Raw genomic sequence first — 20,636 nt, 5'->3', positions numbered from 1 at the left:
GTAGATGCATTCACAGGCTCTTGGATTTATAATCAAAGAGATGACAAAATCAAACAGATCATGCTCAAAACAGGCCTAAGCATAACAAGGCAGCACAGAAACATCTTCTCAGCTACAGTAACCTGGAAGGAATAGCCCTCTATCTACCATTAATTCTCAAATTACTTTGCCCTGAGTCCCTCCCCCTGCCACGGCGCCCACCTTTGTTCATTTCTCCCTCATTGTGACTAATCAATCCCATTATCTTTCAAAGATTTGCTCCTGATCACTTTTTCACCCAGCTCCAGGAACCTCCTAGTCCCTGCAGTTCAGTTAAGGAAGGAGGAGAGGCAGTTTCGCAGGCAGTTATGATGCTGAAGTCTCTGCACGAGTTCTAGCCACCACCCAGGGTTTGCATTAAAGGACACCAAGCACTTCATTATTCTGCTTAGAAACACAATACCAAAGCTGACTCCCAAATCAAAGTCTCAAACGTGCATTTACAGAGAAGTGGAAAAGAAGCCAAGTTATCCACTCGATCATCTCAACTTCGACATTTAAGGAAAGATCTGGTACACAGCAAGTGTATCTCAGCAGGCTTAGCAGGCTTCAAAATCCATCCTCTGAGGATTATCTTTTCTATAAAGGCTTCATTAAAATAAAAATTAGGCTTTTTCTGATTGCTTTTTCTTAAGCACTTTCTTTAAATATTAACATCCAGAATTAATATCCAGAATAAAAACCTCACCTCCTAGAATATTTGTAAAGCTACCAATATAATTTTACTATGAAAGGACAATGTTACTCCTCTTTGATTTTTCAACCTTGGGAAGACCTCAGTCAAGACAGAGTTTATCAAACCAGTTAGCATATGAGAAGCCTGTTCTCTAATTTTTAGGACTTACCTTAGCACAGGTAAGTAATGCTGGTGCGCAAATAGCTACGTCTTCTATCAGTTAGTTTCTAAAGTGGTTGAGGAAGGCTAATGAATTGCAGGGTTATACAGAAAAATAAAGTGAAATTACTTAATTCAGTATTATGGGTGCTTAAACTTCAGTTTTGTTTCACACTGGAAACTTTTGTGCACCTAAATGTCAGCAATACCCAGGTTGAATGGGAAGAACTGAGCCTACCAGAGAACCAAACCCATGAAAGGTGGAGATCCATTAACTCCCTGCAGCGACAGCGATGCAGACAGTCTGGATTTCGACGACAATGGCAGGCTTCCTCCTGTTAAAATCACTGGCAAAATCTCATTTTGACAGATAATAGGAACACCCTCAGGATCAAGGAATTTTATTTATAAAAACTATGTAAAAGCTTACATGAAAAACAGAATAAAAATTTTCAGTGGATCTAAGCGGTTGTTCAAATGAGCGGAAAATCTAGCCATTTGCTGAAATGAAGGACAGATGCATGGTAGCTAGAACTCCGTGAAATACTCTGCAAATCTATGGGTATATATTAGCAACTGAATAAAACACTCCCCTCCAACTTCTGACAAAATTGAAAAGATGGAAATAAAGATGTTAGTTAAACAATCCCCTTCTGGAAGAATGCTAATTAACTTTTATAGGTTACATCTTCTTGATATACCAAAAATCAAAATGACACAGCCATTTGTTTTCCCTGGCAAAGTCATGCACATCACTGATTATTCAGGTTTTGAAAACTGTGTATAATACATACTACCACCTACACAACAGCACAACGCTGACATTTCAGCACGGAACATGTTGAGGCAGTATTTCTGTACTGGAAAAAAGAACAACTAACAAAGATATTTCCTAGAAGGTATCCATCGAAGAGAAGAGAATAATGTATAAAACATGGGCCTTTTCCTGAGAGCCTGAGGTTACAGATGCCTTTTACACCACATCATGTTCCCAACATAACAAATCTGGCAGAAGCACCAGGTTGAAAAACAGAAAGCAATTTCATTTTGATTTTGTGGAGCAGAAAAGACTTATCAACTTCTTGCAGTAATTTTTGCGAGGCAGAGTACATTCAGGGGAATTACAAACAAGTTGCCTGAACGTCTTTGTTCCATATTCTTTCTTACTTTGAAAATGTATTAATTATTGCAGTCACCACTTTTAATAAGCCATGATAAAATGACTATGTTCTTAATACTACATCAACCATCTTCTGTTATTCCTGCTTATGAGAAAGCCTTTACTTTTCATTCATGAGAAAATCAAAGTGACCCTACATAACTGAACATGAGTTGCACCCAGCTAATTTTCTAATTATTCGGAAAAAATGGACAGAGCCTCCTCATATACTAGGATGCTCCCTGTTGAGCAAGGGAGGCTATCCCTCCTCTGCAGGAGCCAGATACACTGGGCATCATCCGAATCCCTGCTGTACATGGGTGACTTGAGTGAAGTCAGCAAAGTCCATCAGTTTGAAAACGGTGCAAAGGACATAAAAACCAGGCTGGATCCTCACAACCCTTCTGGCACTACCACAAGTGTGAGGAACTAGCTGTGCTTTCTAGTGAGAGGTGTATGCCAGGTGCTGTCACACATAAAGCAGAGAAGCATGGTAGATGACCCAGACCAGGAATCCCAAGTCTGGACTAACTTCTCGCTGAACTCTTGACTAATCAGCCTGTAAAAAGAGATTAAAGTTTCTGACAACATTATATGACTGCAATAATAAAGTTATTTTTTCCATGAACTTTAGCGGCAAACACTCAGCATTTTTATTTCAGTGACGTCTTGTTGAAATAACAGCGATTTGAGCCCCGATACAGCTCCATTGCTGCAGGCACAGAGCGAAGATGACCTAGTGGTACCAGGCAGCAGCACACTCAACCAGAGACGACATGATTTAGAGATCATCAAGACAGGACACATACAGCAGGCTTCCAGCACTGCCATAGCTGCAGCAGCACAGTCACGCTGGGGAGACAAACCACAAATCTAAAGAAAGCCAAGGACTGGTAACAGTTTGGTTCCTCTAACACTTTTTTGTGGGTTTTTTTTTTTTTTAAAAAAAAGGAAAGGGAAAAATGCAAGCTCAGAAGATCAGACGTGAATTCAAAAAACACATTAATTTCAACACATTAATAAGAAACAAACTCATTTTGTAGGAGTTGGGCTTTGCTTCCAGTTTCACCCAAAGATCTCCCAAGTGCCTGACTTGCTGATAAATGGTAATTGACACTAAAGAAAATGGCAACGAACATAAATCAGTTTTAAGGAAAAAAGGAGATATTTTTCTTTTAAAAGATACCCATTGCCATAAAGCTGTAGGCTGACAAGTCCCATGTATTGATATTATTTAAAAGATACATATCATGAAATGCTTATCAATTTATCTAAGTTTATTTTTGACACCAAACAGCATAGCTAAATGAATGCAAAGCTTACATCAAAAGAAGCATCTAAAATAGTATCTTCAGAAGTTAAATCAGAGTTAAAGGAAAATTACTTATTTACAAGCATCCATAATGTATCAGTTGCAGCTAATTAGTATGCTAAGATTGCAGGAACGTTTGAATCTGGCAGTAATCAGAGGATGGTTGGGATTTCCAGTCTACCATTCTCTTCTTATGAGGTCTGTTTCCGAAAGTTTTACCACCTATCATACCCCAATTAAACTACCTACACTACACCTTTTCCATTACACACCCGGGAACTATCTGTCCATTTGCTTACGGTCCTCGTTAACTTAGGAAAAACTGCCTAGCTGAAAAAGGAATGATTTTAAAGTCAAAGTAGACGCTCCCAGTTCAGGATTGAACATCAGGATTAAGAGAAGTGATACTCTGGATGGTAAGAAAAAAACAGAGAAGACGACTTATACTCTTTGTGACTGCAATGGCATAATACGGTAGCTGATGAGGCAAACGTCCTTTATTTTGAAAAAAAATTACTTAAGTTCAATATGACTCTGTCTGCAGGGTAGGACAAGGATCATTCCCCAGGTACTGGGTCCTGTCTCATACCCAGAGTGTACAGTGGGATTTCCCCGTCTCTCTTCCTTCTCCCCTCACAGCTGGTTTCTGTGGGAAGGAACATTTCACAACAGAAAAAGCCCATTATTTTTACTATGCACAACACATTTTTTTTCGTACTAGAAGGAACTATCTTGTACTAAAGTGACCAGAAGAAATTCTTAAAAATTCAGTGATAACAAACTGCAGCCAGCTCTGTGCAGCTGAAGGCTACCAGAAGAACCTCTCACAGGATGACTTGCTCACAAACTCGGGATGGATTTTGTTAAAGAAGTGCTACCTCAGTTTCCAGACGCCCAAAACAAATGAAAAATACTATAATATCACAAAATCTTTGTGGCCCAAAAGCCACTTGGCCACTTTTAGCAACTATGTGATTAGTTTTGTCATCATGATTACAGAAAATTCACATCCTGTGTGGTCCACAGCTGGGAGACAGAAGTCCTTGTTCTGCATCTTACTGCTTACAAATGAACAAAGGCTCTAAAAGCTTCAGCCTTCTCAACCACTGAAACTGAGCACTTTTGCTTTATATAACTCCATAGAATTATACCCCCTCATCGTTTTTATGAAAGGAGAATAAGCTTCAGATTGCTCTGAAAAGGTTAATATCCCAGTGGAAAACATCAGATCGGACTCGTCAGCAGCTGTGGTTAAGCACAAGCGTGCCAGTTTATGGAACTAAAAATAAGGGGTGGGTTGTAGCAGAGGACAGTAAATGTGCCAACACTGGTTAGCTACACGCAGCGGCTAGCATTACAGACCCAGAAAGAAGTCTGAGACAAGTCACTGCTACACAGTGTTGGGAACATGAAAAAAAAAATTGCCTCATGCTCAGGGCCATGCAGCCATTATACTTCTATGCAATCCATACAATTCAAGTATAAGTAATACTGCAAATGAATGGAAACCCAGAACCAGCCCCAGCCTTTTAAGCTGTGAACCAGTATGTGTATTTGGATGGAAGTGAAAGCTCTATTTGTAAACAACAACAGTTACCAACAAGAAGTGGCCTTATCCTCCAAGAACTTTCGTCAATTAAAACTGCATTCCAGATACTGAATTGTAAACTCCTCAAGAACCAATGAATAAAGGAATTTTATCTGTACCAAAATGGAGCTTTGAAATTCTGTTCAAAGTATAAAATTAGTACCACACTTCCCCCCCCACCGCCCCAGGAATTAGTGGCACTAAGGCGAGGAAATACTACTGTATATTCTGTATCATACCATCAAACCAGAAAGTCGCATCTGCCTTGGCAAGAAAGTGATGATCTGTCAAAAAACCTGAGCCTCTGCTCAACTAGAAGCTCAAGTCCCCCTGAAATCGGAAGGTATTCAAAGGCTTAATAGGAAGCCATTGCTTCAGGAGTTCACTGAATCGCAACATAAGGGAATTCTTATGAACCCTAACTAAACTTGCTATTATCCTTCAGATGGTGATGTAAGGCACCATGTAAAGATGGTGAGACGGTGAAGGTGAGGTCCAGCAGAAGCAAAGAACTCATGTATGGTCAGGCTGCACGTCTTTAGCATCAAGACTGACACTCCTTCCCATACGGCCTCATCTGCCCTACTTGTCAGTGAATGCCATGTGAGCAAACATGCCTTGAACAGACGCACTGAGCTGGCTCCTCAACCAGAAAGAGCTACCACGGCAATCCTCCCTGCCCCTCATGTACTACTGCTGCTGCCGGGGGACTTCTGCCAGCACGCTGGTGAGAAGAGGGACGATCACAATGCCGTCTAATGCGGCCAGGCCGGCAAAACTTTGTGGGTGTTTAAAACATCATTGAGACATACAGTGACGGTCACTCTCCCAAAAACACCCTTAACTACTGTGTATTTTCATCCTGCCAAGTAAAAATGCAAACCTCCTTCTGCTACAAAATCCAAAACCGTTTCTTGGTATAAGCAGGACCACAAACCAGAGCTCTACTCCCTTTTCAAAAGCCGAAAGCAACAGGATTTGCTGTGATTGTGAACAGTTTTTCTTATGCAAAAGTATATCAGTTGTTCCTCATGTGTTACGAATCACAAAAACACTCAATCTACATGCACAACTTACAGAAGAGATTATTTCATTTGGCTGTATGACAAAGCTGCAGGCACCACAGAAGCTCTATGGTGTGAGCAAATACCTAAGGTAAAATCCTGGGATTGCAGAAATTAATGGAAAACTTCAACTGTCTGAAGTAAGCCCAAAAGTTATGTCAAACATTGCAACAGAATCATAGAATCACAGAATAATAAGGGTTGGAAGGGACCTTAAAGATCATCTCGTTCCAAGCCCCCTGCCATGAGCAGGGACACCTTCCACTAGACCGGGTTGCTCAGAGCTCCATCCAACCTGGCCTTGAACACTTCCAGGGAGGGGGCAATAATACAATAATACAAAGTCTGATAAGGGTCTGTTATCACTGGTTGACTGCTTTAATATGAGATTAGGAGAATTTGAGGCCTAAAGGTTAGAAAATGCCAGCTGTAGTAGATATTTTATAGGGAGAAAGATAAGCAAAGTAAAAACAAAAGGGACCTGAGATAATGAAAATACTAGACTGAATGACAGAGAAACTGCCAGAAAAATAAAGCAAGACTTAAATGCACTAATTTTTTACTCTGTCTAAAACTGTTGAAAATCAGTTTGATCAGCCAGTCAAGAAGATTACGCTGGTGTCAGGGCAATGACAGAATTATATAAATGAAGAGAATAGTGACGGCTCTAATCCCTTCCCTGGGTGAAGGAGGGAGTCCTGTAGAAGGCAAGTGTTGCAGGAAAGGTAAGAAGCTTTCAAGCTACTCCTAACCAAGTTGAAGGGACTACAGCATACCTCAAGGGCAAAGCTTCAAGCTAGAGAAAAAAAATCCCAATATATCTTAATTTAACATAAACCTAGTGTAATTCATAAACATAAATAATTACAAATTCAATGGTTCAGTAAACTCCATTAGGATTCATTGTAAATTTTCTTCAAAAAGCCAGAGCACAGGTCTACCTGGAACGCATAGAGGCTGTCCACTCCTAGGTATGTTTGACCAACAGCTGCCATCTGATTCTTGAGGCTTGAAATTCATTCAATCTTTTTTTCTTAGGAAGTTCATAAAACATAATAGCATACTCATTACGAAAATAATTATATGATGCTGGGGAAAGGAGAGCACGTAGGTTGATGATCAGTATACTGAGCAAGACTTGGGGAAAAAAATGGATACAAATGGATAACTGGGGGAACGTGAGCCTTTCGCAAGGACAAACTGTTGAAGTCCCAGCCCCTTCAGTTTGCAGAAGCTGCAGGCTCCCCGCATGAGCTGAGCTGTAAGGAAGGGATGATACGAGGATGAATCCTCATGGGATGGGGAGAGATCAGCTGCAACCATAGGACAGGGCAGGAGGCAGGATGAAATTTCTCTTCCTGCTGCAGGCTGACCATCCTAATCTGCTCTTTCATTCTCCCTACTGCTGACTGGAGATGCACTCCATCACAACCTGCTTTTGGGTTTCATCCCATCAATTGAGAAATAAATCCCACACAAGGAGAACAGAGGGGAAATAAAGGGCAATTAGAGGCACTGGAAGTTAAGGAGTCACTCACATCTGCTGACAGCTATGTTGAAGATCCAGGCGGAATTGCCAGGTGACTTAACAACAAAAGCGCTTCATTTTTTTATTGTCATTTTGTCTATGGAAAATCCCCTTACAGGTTCCAGTGTGATAAAAGCAATTAGCAAAACCCACTCAAATGAAACAAAGAAGGGTCTCATTAGCCTAGCTTACCCCCTGAGCAGAGCAATGGGAATTCGTGAGGACAGTTCCTATACAGTGCAGTGAATTCTGTGAACAGTAAAAAAGCTAATTGAGAAATCAGAAAAAAAAAAGCACTCTAATACCTAGTGGAAAAAGGGATAATTCAAAATACAAAGCCTGCTGAAAGAGTAAAAAGTGATAAATACAGACTTTATCTTTTACTGACATAAATCTAGCATTACCCACCAGCCATACTCTACAACCAGGTTATACTGATTATGAGCTGAATTACAGTATGGCCCAAGGACCTTATTTATATTACAGAATCCAACTGTGTTGGTTGCTTTCCATATACACAGCAGTTTTGAGAAATTCAGCACAAAAAGTTATGTTTATTGAGGCTGCTTGGACCAGCCCAACCTTGGAAAATGACAGATGTCCCTATTCTGTCCTGGCTTGCAGTAAAATTCATACTTTGGCAGACAATTTACTGATCCGTCCCTTCCACTGTCTCAAGAAATCAACTGACTGCCGTGAGCAGGAAAGACTTTCCAGTACCTTGCTGTCTTTAAGGAAATGATTTGATGTTTGCCACAAAAAGGAAAAAGAACCATCTGATACAGCAGGGCTGAATCTGTAGCTGTATCTGATCAATGTGCCTGGGACTAAACAGGGTACCAGAGGTACAAATGGCCATGGGTGGTAACAGCAGGGATTTTGTCACCCAGAGCCTTGGGTCCTGCCCACTGAGAAAAGCTGTGGGCGACAGCGACGTCGTGCACACATGGGAATCCGAGGGCAGCCTTCACTTTGGAAGTCACCATTATCATAGCACACACGGGGATTTCCGTCTTCCTTCCATCTCCCATATTGCAGTCCCTCACTGAAGACTGAGCCCAGTGTGAAGTCTTTAATTCACCGATTACTGAGGGACCAAAACTGTATCTCCAGAGGACATTCCTAACACTGCCAATCACCTACAAAGTTACAACTATAAGTGTACTGTGTTGTTTTTTTTTTCACATGGTCTGATGACAGAAACCACGTGACATTCCAAATCAGCACATTATATTTGTGCTGAAAACAATTACAAGAAAAATTTTGCTGGGCTTTCATTTTAATTAAATGAACCTTATCACTAGAGTTTAAGTTGCTTTATCCCTCACGTTTCTATTGTACAGTGTATTTGAGTTTCTGAACTGCTGAAACCCAATTTGGAGGCATGAGATCACACATATGCCTGGCTCCTAAACAATAGTCTCAGAGGTATTATTAATAACAAGATACACTGAAATAGCATGCAAAACAAAACAAACAAGATTTTTTTAATGTCTAAGTGAAAAAATGAAGCATTGGTTCATCTGGTCCCATCTGAATAATCTGTTTTTTTATAGCCTTGGTTAAAAAAACCTGGCTGCTCTTCTTTTTCCCAAAACAAGCAAGCAAGCATGCAATGCAGATTACAGAGCAGCAGCAGGCAGTACACCTACACTGGTCCACCCAAATGTTCTTGGGGTGAGGAGAAAGGATAGAGAGCAAGTTGCTTCAGTCCATACTTACTTGCCATCAAGGCACGATTAAAGATGTGTCAGATGAGCTCGCCAGCACCTTTGAGCAGGTATTTATTCGCAATAGCAGTATTCAAAGCTTTGAACAGGAGACGGCCTTGTCTGTTAGTTCTGGATGCTATCTTAGGCTATCTTTCATCACTTTTAATTAAGTCTTTTCAATGTTTAAAAGGATATATGCATCTACTAGTGAGACTCACTTCACCCCCCCTTTCTTAAGGTGAAGACAGAATGGTAAGAACAACCTACGGGACAAACACTGGACTCCTTATCACTCAAAGGAAAAAGTCAAGCAAGGGCAGGACATCTTTCCACACACAATTTCAAGCACAGTTGTGTTCAAGCACAATTTAATATAGCTGACGCAGGAGACACTGCAACAGCCTAGACTATGCAGGAGAGAAGACTGGATGGGTCACAGCAACGGTGCTTTACTGGACATCTGTTCCTGAGGGTGAAACACAAAGGTATGTCCTACTTCTGTAAATGAGATCACAAAGCCAGGAAGCCTGAACCTTCTTTTGAGCCCAACAGATCTCAGCATTTTCTATTCTAGCTTCTTACCACTGCAGAGGAAATAGGAGTGGCATGCACAGTTTTATTTTAAAATCTTCATAACAACAGGTTTTTAAGGCTCTAAATTTACTACAGCTGATGTGGTTCTATCTGAGGAAGTCCACAGGTTATGCAAAAAATCCCTTCTCTCCTGACGTGGTAATATCAAGTAGGATCTAGCAGCGTTTTCACTACATAGGATGCAAGAAACTAAACAGCTTACAGAAAAAACAAAATTCTGACTCATTCACATATGCAAGATTTCTTTGAAGCTTAATTATCATTTTTGTATCTTAAAGCAGCAATGCCAGAAATTCAGCTGTCTGCTCAACGACAAACCAGACATTGCACAAACAGCTGTTCCCCAAGCCACAGAACACTGACATAGACAGGGAAATTCTCCTGTCCTGCTGTGAACAATTCTGTGTCACTCCTTAGCAGCAACAGGTAATTTAACCCGGCTTTAAAGGATATTATGTGCAAATCACTAGGACACAAACTTCAGATTTCCCTCCTCTGGTCCTCAGAAGGCGCCGCGGCTCTGAACCGGACCTGCTGCACTTCAGGGCCTGGCCGTGAATCTCCATCAGTCACATATGCTCTGCTGGCAACTGTTTCTGAAAAGCCCAGACATCTTCTGTGTACTGTCCTGCACCGTAAGCTTAATTTCACCATCAGACACACACATCTAAGTCCTACCACTGCTGAATCAGAATCTTTCAGGCACGTATTTAGGGTTAAAAAGAGCACAAGGTACAAGCCTGCCCTGCCAGTACTTTAATTTTTCCTCCCCGTTTTGCCTGAATATCAATTCTGTGGGTTCGCTGTGTTTTACAGTTGGTTCTTGGATGACTCCTGAACTGAGAGACACTTCCACTTCCCGCACAGCTACACAGCTGCTCCTTTTTAAATGGGAATCACACACGAGCATTGCAGCGCGGGCTCTGGCAACGTGCCTCGCCCTCAGCTGTAGGGCCTGGAAATTTGCTATTTAAGCAAAACAGTTATCATGCTGAAAACTAACCTAGACATCTGAAAATCTTTTTAAAAAATTGAAAAAATTCCATAAAACGCAACAGCAGAAGTTTTCTAAGGAAGAAACACAGCCCACTGGAAACATTTTACAAATACTGGTGCCTACTGAAACAACAGCAAACCTTCCAGAGAGGCTGTTTCTGTCTTAATGAAGTGTAAGTCTGAGATGAGTAGATATCACAGATCAATTCCTGAAGAACTGAAGGAAAAAAAATATACCTTGTCATCAATCCACTGTTTGAGCTGTTTTCAGAGAAGCTTCCCAAATGTGACTCCCAAAGCCTCTCACGCTGAAAAACCAGCTGGAGAGAACTAGTACCACGATGATCTCTCACACACCAGAAGCTCTGAAGAGGAGCTATTGTAACCTGAAACACCATGCCAGCACTGAAGAAGAAAATATGGAGCAGTGCTTCCCAGCTAGGGAAGCGATGACCAAACGCTATGGCTGCATCAGCTGAGCGGACCAATTGTGGCAATCACTCAAATTCTCCGTGAAGCGATACCAGCAACTGTCATTCCTTCAGTAAGCATCCTGCTTTTGTTAACTAGACTAAATGAGAGTGCCTGAAAATACTTTTGATTTTCTTTGGGGCCCTACTAGAAGGTTGGAGGCCATCCCTCTGCAGTCTTCAGAGACTACGGTTTTACACCGTGACAAAGGGGCAAATCCACCCTTCTGCTGGCATGCGTACAAAGGGAAAGAAAGAGTACAAAAAGACCGAAATACTGACTTCTCAGCAACTTCATTTTAATCACCAATTCTCCCATAAATTCTCTCTACTGTGCTTTAACAGCAGTAGTTTCTCCTGTTAGGGAATATACAGGTTTCTTTTAGCTTTGTTTTTCGCTTCTTTAAAGTAATTATTGCCAGAGCTAATAATCGCAAAACTTTTGCATTCTGACACAGAGTGGAAATCAGACCATCATTTTTTTCTAAATACAATGTCACTTTAAAAAGTAATGAAAATGTGGCAATTTTCTATGATCATTTTTTCAACATATCATTCAAAAATTCCCATTTTGTTCAATCTTTTAGGCAAGGCAAGCGACCTAAGAATTTGTAATGACCACTCAAGAAAAACCTGGGGAGGGACCTTCTGAGAAGCAAGGAACTGAGGTGAGGCCACCAAGAGGTTTGCTGATTTTCCTGGGGACCCTCAAGGAACCAGACAGGCAGTCACGCTTAGCAGTGCTGCACGCTGTCTTAGCCATCAGCAGCGGATTGACTCGTACAACCAAGAACTCCACGGGTGCAGAGTGAGGCTGTCAGCAAGCAACACGAGCAGCTTGTCACAAATGTGCACAGGCTTTCCGACAGGTCCCTGGGATGCCATGGACCAGGAGGGAGATGCTTCTTCAGCTCCCCGCTACGGACATGAGCCTGCAATGTCCAGTGTTGCAAACTGGGTTTTCACTGCAGCGTCCAAAAGGGACAGCCGTGTGATGGAGAGGACACTCCTCTATCATCCCATTTTAGCTTCACTTTGCTCGTCTGTTCTTCCTCCGTGTGCCTCCACAGGGCTTGAGCAGGCCACCCTGTCAGGACACCACGCAATACTCTCCCAGATCAACAGGAACGCATCCATTGCATTCAACTAGAACCTCCTACTGTCAGGGCTGCAGTATGAGGGAAGGGAGAACATTTTTTTAAGAACATTTGAATATTGCTTAGGAAACTACAAGATTAAATCACGAGAAGAACAACCATAGCATTTTTCTGCTGATTTGAATTACGAATAGAAAGTACAAGCAGTTAAGAGGAAACAAGATATGTTCTATACGAGAGCCAAGATTTTTTTTCCTGACATGTGCCAAACAAGGAGAAGAAACAGAAGAATCTGGCACCATTATAAACAGTTTGTAGAGAAAGGAACTGAATATCTACAGCCAAGCTCCATGTGGTTTGTAAAGAGGAAACTTTTGTTTTATGGGACTCTCAGTCAGCCAAAATTCTCCCAGACGGCGTGCAAATGGATATTAGCCTGAAAACCTACACGCATCTTGTAGAAGGATAAGTAAATGGCGGGGAAAGAAAAGGAGCACTACTGAAGTTTTAAATCAGAATTCAAAATCTGCCTCATGGTTGAAAAAGTTAGTTTACCAGACAGCTATAATGTCGTATATGGTAAGTGTGTTGGAAAGGAAAGACAGCAAGTTAAAGCACAAAACTAGAAGTCAGGAAAACGAGTTCCAACCCTGGCTCCACTACCAAGTAGCTCTGTAAAACGTGGATAAAAAAGACTGCCAACTTAAATGTGAGATTTTCCTTAACTTTATATAGTGTATTAACATTGCACTTCTGCTGTTTCATTTTGCTTCTCTATTTCCCCCACTCCCTGGCACCACTAGGCACCAAGTTAAATCAGTGAGTAGATGGAGTACCAAGAACAGTTACATTACTATACTAGAACAAGCTCTGCCCAACTTCTTAATCAAAATACTTGACTGAAAAAAATCCCAAACGATTTTATATGGCACTGTAATTCCCACAGCTGAGCAAAACACTGAAGTGGCTGACGTGATCCAACAGCTTAGCTGAATACTGTGATAAAATGTGGCATTTCTGGCTTAAAACAGTAACTAGAATTTGTACTTCAGCATACAGGAGAAAGGGAATGGGCAGGCAACAGCTCCTCAGCACATGTTGAGCGGTTATACCATGGAAGAATTTTTTTCATCTTCTCTGAGAACTGAGTGCCCTGTGAAGCATTCGGCTGCGTTGTCCGTAAATCAAGAGGCGACCACACTGACCTCCAATTTACAGCTGGGGAACCGAGGCAGAGTCTGCAGGCAGGACTGCAAGCCTGGGAAACATCCAATACCCTGCATCCCGCTGAAGCCTCTCCTTGCTGGGGGAGCCGGAGGCCCAGGTAGCTCTGTGGGTCGGGACTCCAGTCTGCCCTGTGGTCGCCTGTCAGTGGAGCTCTCTAGTTGTATCACCAAGGTCCAAAACACATTAGGTGGCAGATTTCACTATCATGCTTAAAGGAGAAGTACTTAATATCTCCTGCAAGATAAGCTTTGCCCACACCAGCCTTTATATGCAACGTTTCAGCTAAGATTTGCCAACTAGCATGCTTTCCACCTCTAAATATAGTAGTAGCATGAAACTAATTTTTGAAGCAGTCTATATTTGCTTGGGTTTTCCTTATTTGTACCTTTAGCACTATCAACTTCGAGGAGGAACAGAAGGGTTAATCACTCGGTACTTTCTGTAAGCTATGTGCATTTCTGCACAGTGCTGTAGGTAGATGTTCCATGCTTAATGTTGCACTGGACTAATAAAAAGAGCTAAAAGCAATTTCCACCCTTTATTTCCTTCAAACAATAATGAACTGAAGCAAGCAAAACCAAGCACTTGAAGGAATAAAGAAAAAAAAAATTAAGAAAAAGATTACAGGTATCTTTTACAAAAACACTGGAAGGAAAGAACACTGTAAAAGTAAAACCCGTTGTATTTCAGTGAGAAACCTGAAGCTAGCAGTTCTTTTTGCCGTTAAAAATATCTCTACCCCACACACACAAACATTTACCAGGATGGCATCTACTTATGGGTTCTGGATGCTAATCAAGACCAGACCAGGTACAAACTAAAGCTGAACAACCCCTGACAAAGTAGGTCAAGAAAACTGGGAGGGAAGGGAAACTGTTGCTAGGTGGCAGTGTACCTTAAGCAAAGAATACTGTAAATCATAGATTATTGGTAAAGTTCGTTATCTGCTAAAAGAGGTGTCATCTTCAGTGTCATCTTCAAAGTCTTGGTAGGAAGCAGAACCCAACATGTACATGGTACCCAGACTACATATCAGAAGGATGAGAAGCAGCACTGGAAAAAAAATAAGAAAAACCAGTCTTGAGACACGCTGCTGTGCAGGATCCACAAGGTAATGGCTCTCCAGGTCTATTAGCTCTGTAAGAGAACCTAAAAGCCAGTGAACGGAGTCTTATACATCTTGAGAAGGCTATGGTTTTGCTTACTTTGTTTTATTCGACCTTCACTAAATTCTTACCAGAAGCAGCAAGCAGAGAAATACGCTTCCACCACATCTTGGCACAGCAGTGAACAGTTGATAGAAAACCCAAGCATGGTGATGAGAAAGAAAGGTTTTTAAGGCTACTTAAGAAAGAGAACTGTTACTTTTCTGCCTTAAACAGTTTCAGTCTTCAGTCTTAATCTTTTCAGAGCGCAGTAAGAGTGGACAATGACATCTCACAACATGAAGTAACAAAAACACATGCACTCCCTAGAACTCCAACCAGAAGGATGGAGAAAAAGGCCTCTGTAGAAAGTCAAGGTAAGCAGGGAGAGGCCAGATTTTTCTGGTATCCTTCTATCTGTCCTTCCTGATGTTCCTTCCAACAGAAAACTACCTTAACATATTGCCTAAATTAGCAGAAGTGGTAAAAAAGACAGGCTGATGACATCTCGTGAACTACAATTCGCTTGGTAAGAGAGCTGTTAGCAAGCTCACAGCTTGTCACAGAGAAGGAGAAGATGTTCCTGAAGGCAAAGACAAAATCTATATTCTTTTCAACAATATCTATCTGGGTTCAAGAGAGCAATTTTTTGGAAAAGTATCTCAGATGAATGCGATTGCATATACTGGAGGTATTTTAGAGGACAGAATAAAAGAGAAAACTGAAAGACACTTCGCTCCAACAAGACTTTAAATCTCAGGCCAAAGCAAAATCCTTTCTGAGAAATTTATCAAGTAATTCTTCTTATATTGACTTTAATCTACAATCACACTGTTTAAGGTTTTTTAATATCATGTTCTTAAGTATTAGAAACTGATTAGAAATAACATATTAGAACGTACATGCCCCATCTAACCCAGCATGGGAATTCCTATAATGCTGTACAGTAAAACCCACGGAGGTTACATGTGCCATATATGGTATCGTTCCTTGCAAGCAATCTTGACTGTGAAGCGCATTCATAATAATTAAAATACCTAGCCTACCAACCTATAGAGCTGCTGAGGGAGTAATTTTTACAAACCCCTTCATGGGTATAGCTCACACAGGACACGCGATAACTCTCCTAGCAGACATAAACCTATCAAGAGTATTTCCAGGTTGGCTCTGTATCTTCTTTATCTGACAAACCTCGGGATGCAAACCTCAGGACTGCAGGATCCGATTTCAATGGATAAATATGGACGCAACAATCTTTGTTCCACTTCTCACCACTGTCGGCTCCCCCAAAGCTGGTGGTTTTAATTTGTGGTCAGCCTGAGCCTCTTCCTCTTCCTGGTAATTTGCAGTGTCTGCTCGGCAAGGAGGGAGGCAGAGAGCATCCCAGCCTTGTCCCCAAACTGCTGGTTACAATTAGGGATCATTTTTAGTCATGGACATGCAATAAACACTAGAAGCCAAAAGTAAGCATCCATTTGAGCAAGAAAAAGTGGAATAGTACCACACCTGCAGAAGGCACCAGGAGCCAACCCCTGTTGGCCTCGAGGACCCTTTCCTGACTTGGGCAGCATTACTGCTGGAAGATGAGCAGGAGTTGGCCTGACCTGCTATCTCACCTGCCGCTCCGTGAGACTCTGCACAGCTAGCGGAAAAACAATTTGAAAACAAAAAAAAAATGATAAAGCTGGGGCTGACTTAGACATTCTATGAAGACAAAAGAGAATGATCTGTACAATCTCCAGGCCAGGAAGTCATCGTGCTTTGCCACAGCAGAAATTCTCTCTCGAGAAAATATGTTCCTCAGCAAACAGCCTAGATAGGCTTTTCTTCATTAACCAGTAAAAGGGAGATCTTTCTGCAGCATGCAGAAGGCACCAAGCCTCATATGACATTGAAGTTTTACTCCAAATAAAATTTTCTGTGATTAAGGAAACTTTTGTTCTACTTCTGTTTCTTCACCATCTGTGATACGAAACCTGACAAAGACTCCAATTAGTTTCCTTTGTGTTATTACTGCCACCAGCACTCAAACGATAAACATTTATACAAAAGGAAATTCCTCTTCCTTTCTTTGCTGCCTCCAAAGAGTAGATCTACATACTTTAATAAGAAAACCTGTACTGAACTCACCCTGAAATCTCGTAATGCCAGATTACACCACCTCCACTACATAAAAAAGCAAGATTAAGTCAATACAACACCTCTCCTGACAAAATCTTTTCTCCAGTAATAAGCATTCAACCCAAGAGGAAACAAAGCAGAAGCACCTCACACCAAGAAAGGAGAAATCCTGCAACATCTGCTTAAGGAACATCAGAGAGGGATTTGGAGAGTTCTCTGGGACACACAAACCCTTGTTGTGCTCCTGGACACGTAACTCAGAGCCACGTAGGTGGTTGCGCTTCGTCGCAGTCGAGCAGGACAGAGGCATCATCCAGCAAAACAAACTCACTGAACTCTGAAGAGCACATTAGCACTTAGTAAGGTATATTTACTCACTTAAACTTTCCATTTATATATACACACATTTGACTACTGTTGCTATTCTGATGGAACCCACGCATAGTTGTGGTTAAGATGTTAAATTTAATTATTCTTGTGAAGTTTATCTTGGTACCTTAAACACAACAATTCCCTTATACAGAGTTTGCACACTGCGACAAGCATACAAATATTAGGGCAACATATTAGATCCTATAAAAACACATGCATAGGTGAAGTAGCAACATTTTTTCTATCATGGGCAAGCTCTACAAAACCAGAATTGTTCCCATTTCTGTCCAAATGAGTATGATCCAAGGTCAAGAGTACAACCTTGACTTTGGCATTTATTTACCCAGTAGTTTGCCAACGGCCCCTATGTCAACAGGTTCCCAAAAGGTTTTTGTGGATTCCTGAGGGGGGCAGCCCCACCTGCTGCTGGGTTTGTTAGGTTCAAACAGAAGAAAGGGAAAGAAGAAATCTGACGCGTGGAGGACACATGGGGGACACATGGGCATGGATAAACAGATAAGGGTCAGATAAGCAAGGCGAGATCACAAATTTACACCAAATCTAAAGAGCATGAACTAAGCCTTATCCCTATTTTTTACTCCTCTGCACCCTTAGCATGGCTTTTCTTCCAGCAGATCAGAAATGGCTGCTGAAGGCTGCCAAGCTGCTGCCAGGCATCTCGCAAGACCACGCACAATTTCTTTTCTTCACTTCTACACCAGCAGCTTATATCGAGGACTGTACCACACGGAGGTTCATGGGGTTTTCCACTTTTTATTTCCAGCTGCTTGCACACTGGTGCTTTGTACACTTCTTTGAGAAGCAGCATGGGATTCAAAGTAGTAGTTTATTAATCAAACAGCAGTCTGGTGTTTTGGGCAAGACAGTGTGACTTCTTGCTGAGGTCTCCTGTATAGTATCACTCTGTTGTGGCACAAATGTCCATACAGACTCTACAGAGCTGACTTCAAAAGCTCTACAGCTACGAGGGTTATGAAAATAACTCAAAATGGGTTCTTTGATCCTTTTTGCCTACAACTCACATGTGGCTAAAAACTTTACAGCAAGAGCTTTACTTGTTCCCATTTTCAAAAATTCAGCCCATTACAATTCTACCAAAATTTCTACTAATCACAGGCACAATTTTATAATATGGCAGAGTCATCAGAACAGCTTCTAACCCTAAAATGACACCCAATCCCATTCGGCCTGACCATGTCCTCACTGCTCCCCTTTTGTTTTCTGTACTGACTTCCTTTAGGGAGCTAAAGTTGCAGAATGTTAAATCTATCAAAAAAAGTAAGTAGTTTTTTGCTGGTTTACCTCCCAGACCCAGCTCACAGGGGGTCAGATAAGCAACCGGAAGGAGAAGTGACCAGTCAAACAGCAGCTATCCGTTTGGTGAGCTGAGCTGAAACAAGAAGCCACATCCCAAGGTCCTCTGTCAAGTAGTCTGTCTTACAGGACGACCCCACTTGAACATTGGGACGGATGTCTTCCACTCAAGGCACAGACTGGGCTCTCCAACTCCAATCACATTAATAATGGTTCCAAAACAGACATCACAGGAATAATCCATCCCTGTTTACAGTCAGTGACCAGATGCCTTTTGGGATCAAAACAAAAACTTTCAGTGTTTTTCTCTGTTATCTGATTCATTCCATACATGGTCCCAAAGTTATGGTTATCAGTAGAAACACTGCCAGACTGACTTTCTGACTCTTTCCTAGAGTCTAATACTGCAATTTCTTTTTTGCATTTGTATGTCTACACCTTCCAAAAACAACGTTTAATGATTAGGAAAAGTAACTGTTTACTATTTAGAATATTTGCTACGCATTTCATTACACAAATTAAAAAAAATAAGCAAACAATGCAGTGAATACTGATTCTTCCCCTTCTCCACTCCTCCTCCACCAAGCCTTCACATTTATCTATCAGCTGGGGAACAGACACTGAACGGCATCAAGCATTGGCAACACAAGTCAAAAATACCTGGGAAAAGGTCAGCCTACAAATGAACAGGTGTCGTTCAGCAACAGAAAGAGCAGTTCCAGGCAGTTCTTCTTTCCGCCTCCCCCCAAACCTGAAACTTCCATTTAAAGTGTCCCCAAACACGCGTGACCTTCCCACAAGCTTTAGACCGTGTGGCTGAAACCCGCCGAAGGCAACACCGTGCGAGGCGCTGCCGGGAGCGGCCGGACCGCCCGCGGCCCGCGCTCCGGGGGCTCTGCTCGGGGCGCTGCCAGCTGCTCGGGCCCGGCCCGCTGGCCGCCCGGCACCAGCAGGTCAGGCCCGCGGGGAGGCTGGCCAGGGCCGCTCGGGGTCCGCTGCCCCACCCCAGGGCAACGCTCGAGCTTTCGGCAAACCTACGGGGCCACTTCTGCTCCCACGCCGAGCCGCCGGGGCCAGCCTGCGCGCTCCGCGCACCCTCCCCTCGGCGCACGGACCTCCACGCACCCGCGGAAGGCGAGACCAGGCACCCACGTGCGGCCGGCGGTGTCCCCCCCCGTGCCGCCGGGCAGAGCCCCGGCTCTCCCCGCCGAGCCGCAGCGGCCGCCCGGGGCCCCTCGGCCCCCGCGCTCGCCCCAGCCGCAGCGGGGGGGCCGCGGGCAGACACCCCCCTGAGGCCCCGCCGCCCCCGGCCCGGCTGGATGGCGGCGGCGGCGGGCGCTGATAGGGCTTCCCGGCGCGGGGGGGCGGGCGGAGGGAAGCGCGGCCCAATGCGCGGCGCCCGCCTCGGAGCCCCGCTCCCCCGGCGCGGCCGCGAAGGAATGCGGTGGCGGCCGCCCCCCGCCGCTCCGGTACCTTTTCCTCCTGCAGAGCACGCAGACGGCCCAGAGGAGCAGGGCGGCGGCGGCCGCCCCGCCGTATGTGCCGAGCGGCAGCGCGTCGGGGCCCATGCCGGCAGAGCCCGCCTCGGCGGCCGCTGGTGCCTGGCCGCCGCCGGGGAAGGAAAGTTTCGCCCGTCCTCCCGCTCCCCGCAGGAGAAGGCGCCCGGCCGGTCCTCCCCGCCCACCCCGAGCCCGGGGGGCTGGGTTTGGCTGCTCGGAGCCGGACTTGGCGAACGGGACCGGTGCGACCCGGCCGGCTCCTCCCCGGGGAGCGCTGGGCGCGGGGAGGGTCGCGCCCGCCCGCCCCCGCGGCCTCCCGGCGGCGGAGGGGAAAGCCCCGGCCTGCGGGGAAAGGCGCCGAGAGGAGCCCGGACGGAGGCCGGGGAGAGGGGTCCCGGGGCCGCCCCACCGCGCCGGGAAGCAGCGCGGGAGGGGCTTGGTGCCCCGCAGGCCCGGCCGCGGGCGGCGGAGCGGCGGTGGCGCGTCCCCGGCGCTGCTGGGTTTGGGCGGGCGGTGGCTCCGGCAGCGCTTGGTCCTCCGCTT

General features: G+C 43.9%; 1 protein-coding gene across 2 annotated transcripts in view; it reads right to left on the bottom strand.

Moving 5' to 3' along the window:
- The window catches only part of CYP7B1 (cytochrome P450 family 7 subfamily B member 1), a 126,793-nt gene extending 106,523 nt beyond the window's left edge, over positions 1-20,270 (bottom strand). The window contains exon 1 of one of the 2 annotated variants that reach the window (XM_075416068.1): positions 20,068-20,270. In XM_075416068.1, coding sequence (XP_075272183.1) covers positions 20,068-20,162 — 95 coding nt within the window. In that variant the 5' untranslated portion in view covers positions 20,163-20,270. Of the gene's footprint in view, positions 1-19,254; positions 19,420-20,067 lie in introns of those variants that run through there. The other variant, XM_075416071.1, reaches the window with a different exon arrangement.
- Between the last annotated feature and the right edge of the window lie 366 nt (positions 20,271-20,636).

The sequence above is a fragment of the Opisthocomus hoazin genome, chromosome 3 (assembly GCF_030867145.1).
Source record: "Opisthocomus hoazin isolate bOpiHoa1 chromosome 3, bOpiHoa1.hap1, whole genome shotgun sequence".
NCBI lineage: Eukaryota > Metazoa > Chordata > Aves > Opisthocomiformes > Opisthocomidae > Opisthocomus > Opisthocomus hoazin.
This window is presented reverse-complemented; position numbering and strand designations above follow the sequence as displayed.